This window comes from Bacillus rossius, chromosome 1 (genome assembly GCF_032445375.1).
Source record: "Bacillus rossius redtenbacheri isolate Brsri chromosome 1, Brsri_v3, whole genome shotgun sequence".
Classification (NCBI taxonomy): Eukaryota; Metazoa; Arthropoda; class Insecta; order Phasmatodea; family Bacillidae; genus Bacillus; species Bacillus rossius.
The window spans coordinates 91,423,199-91,437,364 of NC_086330.1; the positions used below are offsets into that span (position 1 = coordinate 91,423,199).

General features: G+C 42.2%; 1 protein-coding gene across 1 annotated transcript in view; it reads right to left on the reverse strand.

Annotated features, from left to right (window-relative positions):
* Window positions 1–14,166, reverse strand: part of LOC134539961 (intermembrane lipid transfer protein VPS13A-like) — a 392,760-nt gene that overhangs the window by 38,136 nt on the left and 340,458 nt on the right. Inside the window, exons 53-54 of the mRNA XM_063382355.1 lie at window positions 7,124–7,281; window positions 4,562–4,727 (exon numbers count right to left, since the gene is read on the reverse strand). Coding sequence (XP_063238425.1) covers window positions 4,562–4,727; window positions 7,124–7,281 — 324 coding nt within the window. The remainder of the gene's footprint in view (window positions 1–4,561; window positions 4,728–7,123; window positions 7,282–14,166) is intronic.

Below are 14,166 nucleotides of genomic sequence, written 5' to 3' on the forward strand. Positions count from 1 at the left end.
CACTATTGATGGCAAAATCAAGAGTAGCACCGGTGAAAAGGATCTCTCAGCCTCGCCTTGAGTTGTGTGCAGCTGTGATGTTAGCCAAGCTAATCAAGCTAATCAGTTTCGTGACAAATGTATACAAGGGGGTGCTGGACATCATGCAAGTGTATGCGTGGTCGGACTCAACAGTTGTTCTTCATTGGATTGCATCATCACCCCACCGATGAAAAACATTTGTGGCAAATCGTGTCAGCATCATACAGGACTTAACTTAAAAGGAATTCTGGAGACATGTTCGCACTGTAAACAACCCAGCAGATTGTGCATCCCGTGGCTTGTTGCCCTCACAACTTATTGATCATCATCTGTGGTGGTCTGGAGCTCCATGGCTTAGACAGCCTCACAGCCAGTGGCCAAACGATACCCTGGGTAGTGTGGTAATCGATGATGCCATTGCATGTGAAGAAAAACTTACAGCAATAAGTTGTGTGTCAGAGGTATCCCTAGAATTTATTGCCAGATTCTCTTCCTTCAGCAAGCTGCAGCATGTTGTTGCTTACTGCCTTCGGTTTGGAGACAACTGTCGTCAACCTAAGGAAAGGCGCTCTCTGGGACCGTTGACAACTACGGAACTGCAAAAGGGCTTGGACGTTTGCATCAGACATGTCCAAAAATGCTTTGCAGCTGATAAGGTTAACTTGGACAAGGGGCAGTGCAGTTCTCATCAAATTCGGCGCTTGTGCCCCTTCGTGGATAACGTGGGTATCATCCGCGTAGGAGGGAGGTTAAGTCAGGCATCCCTTCCCTATTCTGTTCAACACCCTATACTGTTGCCTAAAGATCACCCATTCACGTTAATGGTAATCAATCATTTTCTTTGTTTACATTTGCACCCTGGTCCTCGAACTTTGCAAGCCATCCTGAGCCAACGATATTGGATTCTTTGTGCGCGCTCTGTCATTAAAAGGGTTTTACGTGGGTGTATTAAGTGTTTCCGCACTAAACCCTCTCCGTTCACTCCAACCATGGAAGAACTTCCATCTCCTAGAGTCCAACAAGTGACTGCTTTTCACCATACTGATGTGGACTATGGTGGGCCCTTTCAGGTTACCACGACCGCACTCGTGGTTGCAATTCCACAAAAGCATACTTATGCTTGTTTGTTTGTCTTGCCACCAAAGCCCTACATTTGGAATTGGTTTCTGATCTCTCAACCAGTTTGTTCTTGGCAGCATTTTCACGCTTCATCTCTCGTAGGGGAAGGCCAACCCATGTTTACAGTGGTTGTGGAACTAATTATGTTGGAGCTCATCGAGAACTCAAAGAACTCTACCAGTTTGTAAGACAGATAACCCATAACACTGAAGTGAGCAGTAAGCTGAGTCAGGAAGGAATTGCATGGCATTTCAACCCCCCAGCAGCACCGCACTTTGGCGGGTTATGGGAGGCTGGCATGAAGTCTGTTAAAAGCCACTTAACTAAAGTCATTGGCTTACAGATCCTTTCTTATGAAGAGCTCTCGACCATCCTGATTTGTATCGAAGGGGTCTTAAACTCTCGTCCTCTTTGTGAGATCAGCTCAGACCCGTCAGAACTTGATGTCCTAACACCTGCTCATTTTTTGATTCTACAGCCCATAACATCATTACCCGAACCTGACATCACCCACCTCAACATTAACCGATTAAATCGCTGGCAGCTGGTCCAACGTATAATTCAAGATTTCTGGAAACGCTGGAGAAAGGAATATTTGTACTCACTCCAGCAGAGAAGCAAGTGGATACAGCCAGGTGGTCAGCCAGAGATTGGAGATTTGGTCATGATCAAAGATGAGCACACCCCTCCACTCAAATGGGGTCTCGCTGGAATTGAAGCTCTTCACCCAGGACCAGACCGAATCCCCCGGGTGGCTACTATCCAGACTGCTACATGTGTCTTGCAACGTCCACTGATTAAGCTGTGCCCTTTGCCAATGGACAATGGTTATGATCTAGGACAGTGGTTATGATCTAGGACAGAATTCAACAAGATCATGTAATCTGTAACAAATTGCTTTCTTTTCCTTGCTGTATATACCTTTGTGTTTGTTACCTGGAGCTAACAATGGGGGCGGAATGTTCGGACTTTGTGACTTATGTCCTTGTTGTGTGAAGTGTTACTTGTGCCCCTTTTGCGTTTCGTATAAACAGTTCGGAAAGATAGCGGGCCGCGAGCATACTGTTCGTTTGATTTGTACATGGCTATCGTTTCATTGTCATAGTTGTATTCACTAAATCAGACTCTTATTATCTTTATGGTCCTCCGGAAGAAATTCGTTGAAACAAAGAACAGACTGAGAAAGTGATTTAAACATTGTTGAAAGCCCAAAGAAAATTAACATCAAAGATTACATTTGTTTCTTTGTACAAATCGTGGAGTGATGTGAAAGTATCTACACTACAGAAAAGCTGTAAAACGTCGCCTCCAAAAATGATACTTAAGGCCAACTGAAAACCAAGTTGATTTTCTTAGTATATCAGTGTTATTCTATTTTTGTTATCTGAGGTTGCTGTGGTCCACATTATCTCAGTTAATCGAGGCAACTTGTGAAATGTCATTACAACACATTAGAATAAACCCAGATATGATTTAGTACTTACGAGATAATGAAATAATTTACATTACTGTTCATAAATATAAAAACATTTTACAGGATCTGAAAATACATTATTCTTTACAGCAAGAAATCTGTTTAGGTATCTCCACCAAAACCAGCTTTTGATATCTCTGATTTTTTTTAAATAATCTTAACTAACACACCTAAAAAAAGTTTTCTTAAAAGATAAAACTACACTAAAAAATTCTTAATAAATTACTAATAGGTTAAAATACACAGAAGTTCACTTAAGTACATTTCTAAAGCTGAAAATTAGGGGTGTGCGGGAATAGGTTTTTGTATTGTGGGAAATTTTTGGGAAAAATTATTTATTCCCGCGGGAAACGGGACGGGATCGGGAAAATTAAAAAAAAAAAGCAAATTTTTAATTCTGATATGAGAAGATGGCCATGCAACCGTTTCTTGCAAAGTTAGTTGTTTTTTGCTGCTATTTCTTTTGTCTGCTTCACTTGCCCTTTTTTCAGCGGCGACTTCATATTTTTTAGCATACTCAAATTCTTTTTTTATAGAGGGATGTTTATTGACATGTCTTAGTAATCCAGACGTGCTACCATGCTCGCATCTCAAAAATCTTTCACACGAGACACACTTTGCCAGGGATTTACTGTCTGTCAGACGTTCAAAATACTTCCAAACACTTTTAGGTTTACAAGTAACAAGCTGATCGGTTGCGACCTCCATTATTTGTAGGCTGCTAGTTTGTTTTAATATACAACGGCATCGAAAATAGGGACAGATACTTTGCACAAGCCTTAATAACGTAACGTCAGCCGACAAAGCCCGCCAAACTAAACAGTAAACAACTATTTTTTTCTCCCAAAGCAAAATCATAGATGTTTAGATACTCGTGAGCAGTGGTGTAAAACTACGTGATTTCATATTTTTCAAAGTGCCAATACAGTTCTCTACATCGTCACTGCTATCAAGTAATGAGAACGGTTACGCTTCATTATGTAACGCAAGTCTAGTATTTCTTATATCTTTGGCGAAAAGGTTGGATTGCGCATGTGTTTTGTTTGTGTCTAAAAACACACAGTGGTTTTAGGTTAAATATTCGATGGTGATGGCAATAACGTTATATAACTGACTATTCACGTATCTTGCAAATTTGTACCCTTGAAGAAATATATTTATGAACGCATACAATATTTAAGGTACTCCATGTACGTTTTTTATATTCCAATTAGATATGTGTAAACGAATATCATAATTCACTGCACACCACAGCTGTCGCTACGATCGGCATACGTTTAAAAGATGTTTTGCGTTTAAATAGTACGGAAACCCTTCAAAAATGTACGAATCTATAAAAAATATTGTTGTAAAAACAGCTTGAATTGATAGAAAACATTTTCACATGATTAGTAAACATTTGTAAATTTTTTAACAATTTCCTGAAAAATTCGGGAGCAATAAAATTCCCGCCCGGCATTTCGGGAAGCCTATTTTCCCGACTTTTTTCCCGGAGCGTCGGGATCCCGCACACCCCTACTGAAAATACACAAAATTTCACTTAAGACATTATTTATGACGGTACCAAAGCATACTGAAGTCGTCTTCTTGGTAAATTTACAGAAAGGCAACAATCCCCTAAAGGAATCACAATACACACGACAAGATACAATTAAGCTTTCTTTGATGTTTCTGAAGAACAAAAATAAGTACTCTGAGACATCTTGAGACATTTTTGAAAGTACCATAAACCTTCTGAAGACATTTAGGCTTATGAAGAAACTAAAAAAAAGTATTTTTAGTAATCAGAAAAAAGTGGCTAGCCAGATGCCAGAATAGTGTTGTTTCAAATGCACAAAAATTAATTTTTTCAAGTACGTAGTTCCATCTGAGAATGTTCTTGACTGACAAAAAAGTCAGGATTTAAAAGTGCTTAGTTGGTTTCCCTGCCGCCGCCGACAGACCCACCTGCGCGGCGATGGTTGATATGGGCACATGCACGACAGCGAGGTCCGCGCGTATGCGCAGCGTGGTGCTGTCCTTGCTGTGCCATGGCGACAGCAGCTCGTGCACGGCCAGCAGGAAGCTGCGGTCCACCTGCAGCGAGAATTCCTGCACCAGCAGCTTCACGAACCTTTGGCAAACATTCCCCCACAGCCACCGTCACACCTCTTGGGCTTCATTGACATGCACGCCATCTTGGTTTTTGTAAATCAGGGCTGTTCAGATACCTCCATTGCTCATACCCAGATACCCTTTACCGATACCTGATTCTACAATCAACATTTATAATTACTGGCCACACTCCTGATGCTTGGTATCGGCCGAGAGCAAACTATTGGCCGATATCCGATACCAGTGTCCGGTAGCGGCACAACTCTACTTTAAGTACTGTAATATTGCAGGTTAGGGAAATACTGTTTGAGCAACAGGCACAGGTGGCATCATTTGGTAATAGTGATTGCGGAATACTGGGGATGAGATTTGGGAAGTAGGTGCGAGACAAACATTAAAAAAATACTAGTCTACAGCTTGCAGTACAGCACCTGTAATACACTTCATTGCTTGACATTGGCAATGGGCTTGAAATCCACTTGCGTGGACTTGTGTGATAATTATCATGGTTGTGGTAGCTCCTGAGAAATAATGTTAATTTCTCCAACCGTTCCAAACTATAACCTCTTTTTAAAACAATTTTCATGGTGTGTCATGCCAGGAATTTGAAAGAAGAACACATAAAAAATTGTAAAATACAAGATGGCAAGGCCTAATTCACCCTTATTGGCATAGCCATGAAGGGGCCAGGGTGTGTAGAGGGCGGTATTGGAATATATCTACCACCCTCCTAAAAAGAAAGTTTTGCGAAAAAGATGTTCCATTTGCCTTTTCAATCACAATTAAGTTTTTTTTTTGTAATTCATGTTTTTTTGTCTTTAGCAATAAATTATGTGTAAAATAGCTGTTTGGACATCCAATCTAAAATTAAAAAAATTGTTACAAAAAGTTGACACTTCCGTGTTTTATCGCATAGTCGTCGCACACGCATAATCATCGCACCAATATTTTAGGGCGTCAAACCCTCGCGTAAACTTCTCATGATGTATTTGGTTCCGCTATTAGATTCCAAAAGCTTTGTAAAGGTATTTTTTCTGTATATTTTAAAGTATAAATCTAATATTTATTCGGTGGTTATGTTGCTTCCCGAATAGAGCGCGCACAAATAGTCGAATATGGTATCATATTGATATCTCACCAATTGCATGCAATGCGCACTCTCTGTCAAGTGCCAAGTTAACTACATTTGATAGCCTGCACGCTTTCGTGGTAAGTGTGTACTATGACAATAGTTATGCGTTAGTTCAGGATCGCATTCGAGTCACAGATTTTGTTTTACTATTTAAAGTTGAAGAGAATTTTTTGTTGCATGACTTATTAATTTTAATTGTTTGGCATGCTTTTGTATACTCTACTTTTTAAATAACATACTTTCTATGAATGGGTGGATTTTTTATAAATAACTTTATCTAACAAAAATTTTTTTCGCATAAAAATGGCACCCTTACTTTTCAAACTTGATTTTAGTATAAAATGTGCAACAATTATGTGACAAAACACGGTACTTAAATTTTTGGCAAACAATATAAAAATAATACCCTGTTCATCTCAAAGTAAATTCCTGGATAAACCCTAAGTAGAACACAGTTTTAGTTTCCATCCCAGTTTTTCTAGAACAGTGAACAATCATTAGTCATAAAAATTCGTTAACAAAACTTTTTGATTATGAGTTGATGAATAAGACTTCATGGAGTGGAAATCACAATTCAAGTACATAGTACTTGAAATTAGTAAATATAATTCCTGTATTTACTAGAACTTTTCTGGTGCCACTTTCATCAGTAAAATGATTTACACTACCTGTTTGGAAACACCAAGCCACAGTCAGAAAAAATATTGTGTATCTTGGCTGTAGTTGAAAAGTGGTAATTCAGAAAGCAAAGAAAATGAACTAATACATTGTAGTCTCTAGGAGTGTTAAAGGAGGGGAGGGGGAGGGGTTGGTTGCCTCCCCAGTAGCCACAGTGAAGAGAAGCAGAAGTAACCCTGCAACAAACTTCATTTTAACCCTCTCCCTCATCCCGTCCCAAGTGTTATATCCTGTCTCATCTGTTACACCTGAGTTGAGGTTCAGGAAGACATGGACTAAAGTGTCATAAGTGATGCAGTTTATAGGCAGAGCATGTAGTTTTTCAAGTAAGAGAAGGTTCAGAAGGCAGTAATTAACAGCAGTATAAAGTGGCAAAAGTGATGCAGTTAAAGAGGCACAGCAGATAGTTTTTTTTTTAACTAATCTCTTCTCAATGGCCAGATGTGAATTTGCATTTATAATGTGATTCTTAGTTTCAGCAGTCTTAGTAAAAATCATCACATTTTTTCGGGTTAATACTGTATCGGTACCAGAAGTGAAAACTGCCGAGGACAACACTGATGAGATAAGGGAGCTGTGTTGTGAAAGTGTTCCGCTGAGCTCACTTGTAGACGTGCAGGTGCTGTGCAGGGTGGGAGCGCCTCATCACGGCCAGCTGCACGCACGGCTGGGCCCCGGCACGGCGGCCTGGCCCCGGCACGGCAACAGGCGCGGCCGGACACAGCACCGTCGGGAACACTGCATCACGCAGCTGGTTGTCCACCTGCAGCCCCGGGTCATATTCTAGCACATCTAGCGTGCATGCCGGAAACCAGGGACCGGAAAGTTACTTTTAAAAAACCTCAGTTACAGTTAAAAATACTCCATTGGAAATGTAACCCTGTTACAACTACAAGTTACACTACTGAAAATAAACCAGTTACAGTTACAGGTCTGAGAAAAGTAACTGTAAGTTACTTAAACAGTTGCTTTGTGAAAAACTAAAAATGTGATACGTAATATTGTTATAATTAAAAGCTAATAAAACATTGTAATTTATACTAATATTATAGGGTAACCTCTTATGTGTTTCGAAGCAAAATGAAACCCCTTGAGTTGTCACTCTATAATTGTATTTACTTATATGATAGGAATTATAGTTACTATATTAAGTTTATATGGGCGCCACACTTTAACATTACTATATTAATCATAAATGTTTACTATACTATAAGTAATTTTCCATTGCGGCTTATGCCCAAGGTTACCTATTTCGACACTGAGAAACTAGGTTGCTTATCCATGACTCATTAGAAATCAAATAAAAGATAACTATAAAGTTATGTTGGGCACAACCAAAATCAAAAGTTCATTTGTGATAAATAATAGTATTTAAAGTGAATAAAAAAAATTAACTAACTCAGTTACTTCGGAGTACACAAGAGTCTTTAAATCGGGACCACTAGGCGAAATTCAAAATAATTATGTTGTGCCATAATGAAAACCAGAGAAATAAAATACTATGCCGAAACAGTTAATAGGAGGGGCTCACCGAACACAAAACTTCAGTACTGAATACATTAGACTTTTGGCACCTTATATTTCAGCGGATAAAAGTAGCCTCGGTAATTAAATATTACCATAGCATTCGCCCTGGCTCAGGGGCACAACAGTTCACTTATTCAGTGAACTATCAGCTGATAATATAGCTGATACCAGCCACTAAAACTTCCTTCTTCATTTTATTTTCTCAAACTTATATCGTTAACAATCCACACTCCTTTCCATTTTTTTAAAAGATCCGCCGATCCATAGACAAAATCACCTTCTCTTAGTCACATATCTTTGCACAACATTAAACATAGAGAAATAAATAAACCCTAAAGATAATTACACTTGAAAGACATATAAATAAACACTGAAAAATAGTTAAACTAAAGTTTCAGTGTTCTGAGATAATTAGTATTATCACAGATGCCGCTCTCGGCCTTAATTCATACCAAAATTACCTTAAATTTGGTTTAATTTAGGTCGTACCATAATTTCAAATTCAAACACTGAAACTTGACATTTGCCAAAAGTTGGTAACACTGAGTTTCGTGACAGTTGAGAATCGTAACGGCTCACACCATATTTCTTCATCCTGGGAGCAGGCAGCTGCTATCAACAAGTGTCTGGTAAACAAACACCCGGCGTCGTGAATCGAGGTGTCTATTACCTCGCTGAAGGTCTCGGGAACAAAGAAGAAAACTCGTTCTGCCGCTGGTTACAAGGTAGGAGTTGATTCTGCAGGGAATTACGAGGCTGCTATCAACAAGTGTTGTGTGGCGGGTACTAAGCAATACCGCTCAATGTGCAGATACACGCCGTCGCTGGACGCTGTTGACCGGGACGCCGTCCAAGCCAATGACAACCACTGATGTCACCACAAAGACATCGTGATCCAGGCTAGCGAGGACTGAGGCAGCCATTCCAGACAACCCATGCCTGGATATACCTCTCGGCCGCTCCACCCCAGGCCTGCGGTGGGACGTCATGCCCAAAGCCTGACAGATGTGGTGGACGCTGTCACTGCTGATGCTACTACCCCATGCAGTAGACGAGGATCAAGAAGAATTCATCTCGGTCCGTAGTTCGTCCGCGCACTCGTGTACACTATAAACACTCATTAAACTGTTATATATTAGCCTCTAAATGCACCCGCGCTTTTTAACTTCAAGCGTCCAAGTGAACTACCTCGTACAGTTTATTCTCCATTCGCTGCAGACACCGGAACGTAAAAATTCTTCTTTACTTGCTACCCTAACTAACCTTAAATAATGGGTAAGCAACCTTGGTTTAAAATAGGCCTAATTATTAAAAATTTAAAATCTTAAATTAAACACACATAATTTGACACAACTCATATTAACCAAAACTATTAAATAAAATAAGCATAATTCATTAACATAATAACACAACTACATAATATAGTGGAAATCAGATGTGGACTATTGTTGAGACTGGGTATTTTTTTCCATGTTCATGATAAAATGCTGTGTACATAAATGTGATAATTTTTACTTGTCTACAACAATAGATAACTATTTAGTTATTTTGGCTGAAAATAATTAATTTTAACCCAGCCAAAGAAAGCTTTGCTTTATTACAATTGGTATCATACCATCAATTGAAATAGTTGTTTGTTAAACTTCATTATTAAACATTATTATGTTAGTACATTAATTTTATGGCAGAAATAATAACATTTCCTGGAATTCTGCCTATAACAATAAACATTTGTTTCATTATGATATATATATTATATTTACAATCAACTTGTTCTTAGAAACATTAACTAAACTTCAGTGCAGGAACACATAATTAAACTTCAAACACAATAACATTGATATGCACATATTAAATAAATATTTACAGTGATTACTAGAACTTCATAAATGACTTGCTGGTATATAGGAATAGCACATTCCTGGTCATTACAAACAAATACAAACATTTTATAGATATTTGCACTGACATAACATTTATATGCACATATTCTAATATTTTACAGTTATTTCTGATTATATTTAGTAATCATAATTGTTTCATTTGGTCTCCCATAAAACAACATTAAATCACATTTTCACATCACTAGCTTTTTAGCATTGTTATTAATTACCTCACAGATATTTAATAATATTTTGTCAATTAACAAATAATAACATTCTACACTCATCACTGAAGAATCTTTTCACATCAAGAAATAGACAGTGAATTACCAAACTGAGTGCTATCTGTGTGATGTAAACAAGTGAAATTCAATGATTAATGTTGACGTGCGACGTGCCGCGCACGTCTATAATCACGAAGCCGTCAGCCCCTTCCTTCCTAAACACGTGTGCGCGCCGCCGCCACTGACGGCCGCGACAGCAGTCACCGTCCGGCCACCACCGCGTCGCCATTGCCAGGGCAACCACGCTGCGTCCTTGGTTGCCATGCCAACCAGCTGGGTGCGCGCGCACACTCCTACCGGCCGCCACCCCTCGCCTACCCCTCTCTCGCCAGGCCAGCCGAGTGCGCGCGCAGCTTCCCCCTCCTCACCCAGCACCGCCTACTGGCCGCCACCCCTCGCCTACCCCTCTCTCGCCAGGCCGAGCGGGTGCGCGCGCAGCCTCCCCCTCCTCACCCACCTCCGTCTGCCCAGCCGCCTCCACCCGCCTTCCCCTCACCCACCAAGCCGAGGTCCGTCCAAGTCACGTAGGCCGGCTGGAATTCCTGGAAGCGCCCGTGATTCTTGGAACCCTCGGCCCTTCCTACGTCACGCCCTGGCCCTCAGGAGGGGTATATAAGGCCGGCCTTTGGGCCAGGAAGTCAGTCTCGACACCCAGGACGGAAGTGCCTGGACAATAACGAAGCGGATTTTAAATAAATCGGACAAAATCCCGCCCCTTGAAACAAACAATGGTGTAGTTTTTCAGCCCTGTGATAAGGCACAAGCTTTCGCCGACACACTGGAAGCAGCTTTCCAGCCCAACATGCAGCCCTGCGATAGGATATTCACGGCGCAAATTTACCGCGAACTCCGTGTTAAATTGCGACTGCCCACAACCTCTGAGCCTTTACTTACACAGGCGCAAGAAATAAAGCGTGCTATCAAGAAAATGAAGCCGCGAAAAGCTCCCGGGAATGACGGCATACAGGCTGTTGTTCTCAAACAACTCCCGAACGAAACACTCGAATATCTAGCTGAGTGCATAAATGCAATGTTTCGGTTAAATATTTTTCCCTCACAGTGGAAAGAGGCTAGAGTTATAGTCTTTCACAAGCCAGGTAAAAATAAAACACTGCCACAGAATTACAGACCTATCAGTCTGCTAAGTACTGTGTCTAAAGTCGTGGAGAGTATTATACTACACAGACTTAATGTACACATCCACGAGAATAACATACTGCCGGATGAACAGTTCGGCTTTCGCAGTACACACTCGACAGTACATCAGCTCGTGCGCCTGACAGAAGAAATCACAAGCGCATTTAATGTACAGGATTATGTAGTCGCTACGTTTATAGACGTAGAAAAAGCCTTCGACAGAGTATTTCATGCGGGGCTAATCTACAAACTCTACCAAACAGGATTTCCAGACTGTTATATTAAACTAGTCGCGTCCTATTTAGCAGACAGAACCTTTAGAGTATCTACTGAAGGAGCCCTGTCAGACATAAAACAAATAAGAGCAGGTGTACCACAGGGAAGCATCTTAGGCCCTGTACTCTTTAATATATATGTCAGTGACATGCCACGCCCCGCACACCGACTAGTAAAGCTGGGCTGTTATGCAGATGACACAGTGCTGTATAGCAGGTCCCACAACCTCCAGCTAGCTACCAACAGACTGCAAGTCGCGCTCACTGAGTTCGAACAATGGTGCACGACTTGGCGTATAAAAGTAAATACAACGAAATCAGAGGCTATTGTATTTACTCGTAAAAATCTCCCGCCTGTAGAACGCAGGCCACAAATACGTTTGTTTGACGAACAAATACCGCATAAGGATGTAGTGAAATATCTAGGTGTTCACATGGATAGAAAACTACTCTGGCGCAATCACATTGACACTAGGCGAGCGCAAGCGCAGGCTAGGATCAGTGCACTATACCCAGTAATGAGTAGACGATGCGGCAGCAAGGTTAAAACCGGCCTACTGCTGTACAATGCTCTAATACGCCCAATAATTACATATGCAGCCCCAGTCTGGGCAACAGCTGCCCCCTCACACCTAATAAAACTGCAGAGGATTCAGAATAGGTGCATTCGAATCGCCACAGACGCCCCACGATACTGCCCTGTAGAAGCATTGCATCGTGAAACCGAGTCAGAGACTTTGCAAGACTTTTACACTCGTACAACACAAACTTTTTACGATAAATGCGTAAATAGTTTAAATCCGCATATTTCCTCACTCGGAAATTATGATCCCGACGAAACACAAAAATACAAACGCCCGAAATCCATCCTGGCGCATCGACCACCGTGATTGGCTGGAGGCTCCGGCCAATCACAGCGCACCTGCGCTCAGCCGAGGCCCGACCCCAACTCTGTGGTTGCGGACTGGCGAGAAAATTCTGCTTAAGAATCGCGCAGTTTTACACTCGTATTTCTGGCAGCTCCAGACTTAGTATTAAGCATTTTAATTTCTCAAGACATAACTTTAAGTCCTAATATTAGCATTAAGTAATAAAATTCTAAACATGTGCCTGACCACGTCCTGGAGTGCAAATATGCAACATTGGACTAGCCAATGATTGACATGCTCAGGCTGGCAGCACATTGTGACAGAATTAAATTCCCCCCCCCCCCCCCCCCGCCCTAGCGAATCCGGCGACACACATGCTTTTGGCCCAGCGGGGCCCTAATGAAAATGCATTTTTTTGGCCCATCGGGGCCCTAATTATTTTTTGGCCCAGCGGGGCCCTAATGGATACACCAACACACAAATTCCCCACTCTCATAGGAATGTTTATTTTTAATTATTAAGTGAGTAGACTCACTATCGAAGAATAGGTGTCCGACCATGTGTCTGACCACGTCCTGCGGTGCAAATAATCAACATTGGACTAGCCAATGATTGACATGCCCAGGCTGGCAGCACAATGTGTCGGGCATACATGGCCGTGGTAACTGGGGCAACCTGGGTGCTGCGGCCATATAACTCATAGTTGTAAGATGTACCTTTCTTTCTTTCAGCTCACCTGGCTGGCTGGCAGCCTGGGGGAAACGACGAAGTCGCCCCCTAAAAACCAGTCATGACCAAACACCCAAATGCGGACAAAAATGTCCAAGTGCCCGCCCTTGCTTAGTAGATATTTTCTACTCTTCCAACTCTTCTTCCTGAGCCATCCTTCTATTCCCGTAGCCAACCCGCATGTAATTAATGCATGAAATGTTGCATCCCGCATGTAAGTGCCCAGGGTTTTCCCTGTGTCTATGCAGGTTTTACCTGGGCCCAACTTATCTAGTTTTAGTCTAGAATAGTCAGTGAGGGGAGTTAGTCATGGCGCCAATCGCTGCCATGGCTGGCCAATCCCCCTCCTAGCACACGATGCATGTTCCCTTTTCTGCATGGTACCCCCCTGCATGATTAGAGCGTATAGGCTTCGGCCTGAGACGCACTTAGAGTCTCTCCCTAACCCGGACCCCTCCCAAACACACTTAGTTTTAACTTAGGTTAGGAAAAAAAAAAAAAAAAAAAATCAGGAAGTCAGTCGGTGCCCTCGAGGCACCACTGGCAGCCGAGCCTCGCTCACCGCGCCTTCAACCGCTCACCGCGCCTTCGCTGGCAGCCGAGCCTGCCAGCCAAGGGCAGAAGACCGACAACCGAGTCCGCGAGTTAGTGTGTATCGGGAGGCTGTCGGTACCAACCGCGAGTACTCGTAATAAATCTCGTACCGCATATCTGAGAGTGTCCTTTCGGGGTGAGGGAGCTCCACGGGGACCTATCCCGCCGCCAGCCAGCCAGCCAGTCTGCCAGCCAGCCAGCCAGCCAGCCAGCCAGCCAGCCAGCCAGCCAGCCAGCCAGCCAGCCAGCCAGCCAGCCAGCCAGCCGACCAGCCAGCCAACCAGCCAGCAAGCAGGTCAGCCCTACTACTGGGAGACCGCAGAGCCAAACCAGCCGCAGCCCGTAAGTAG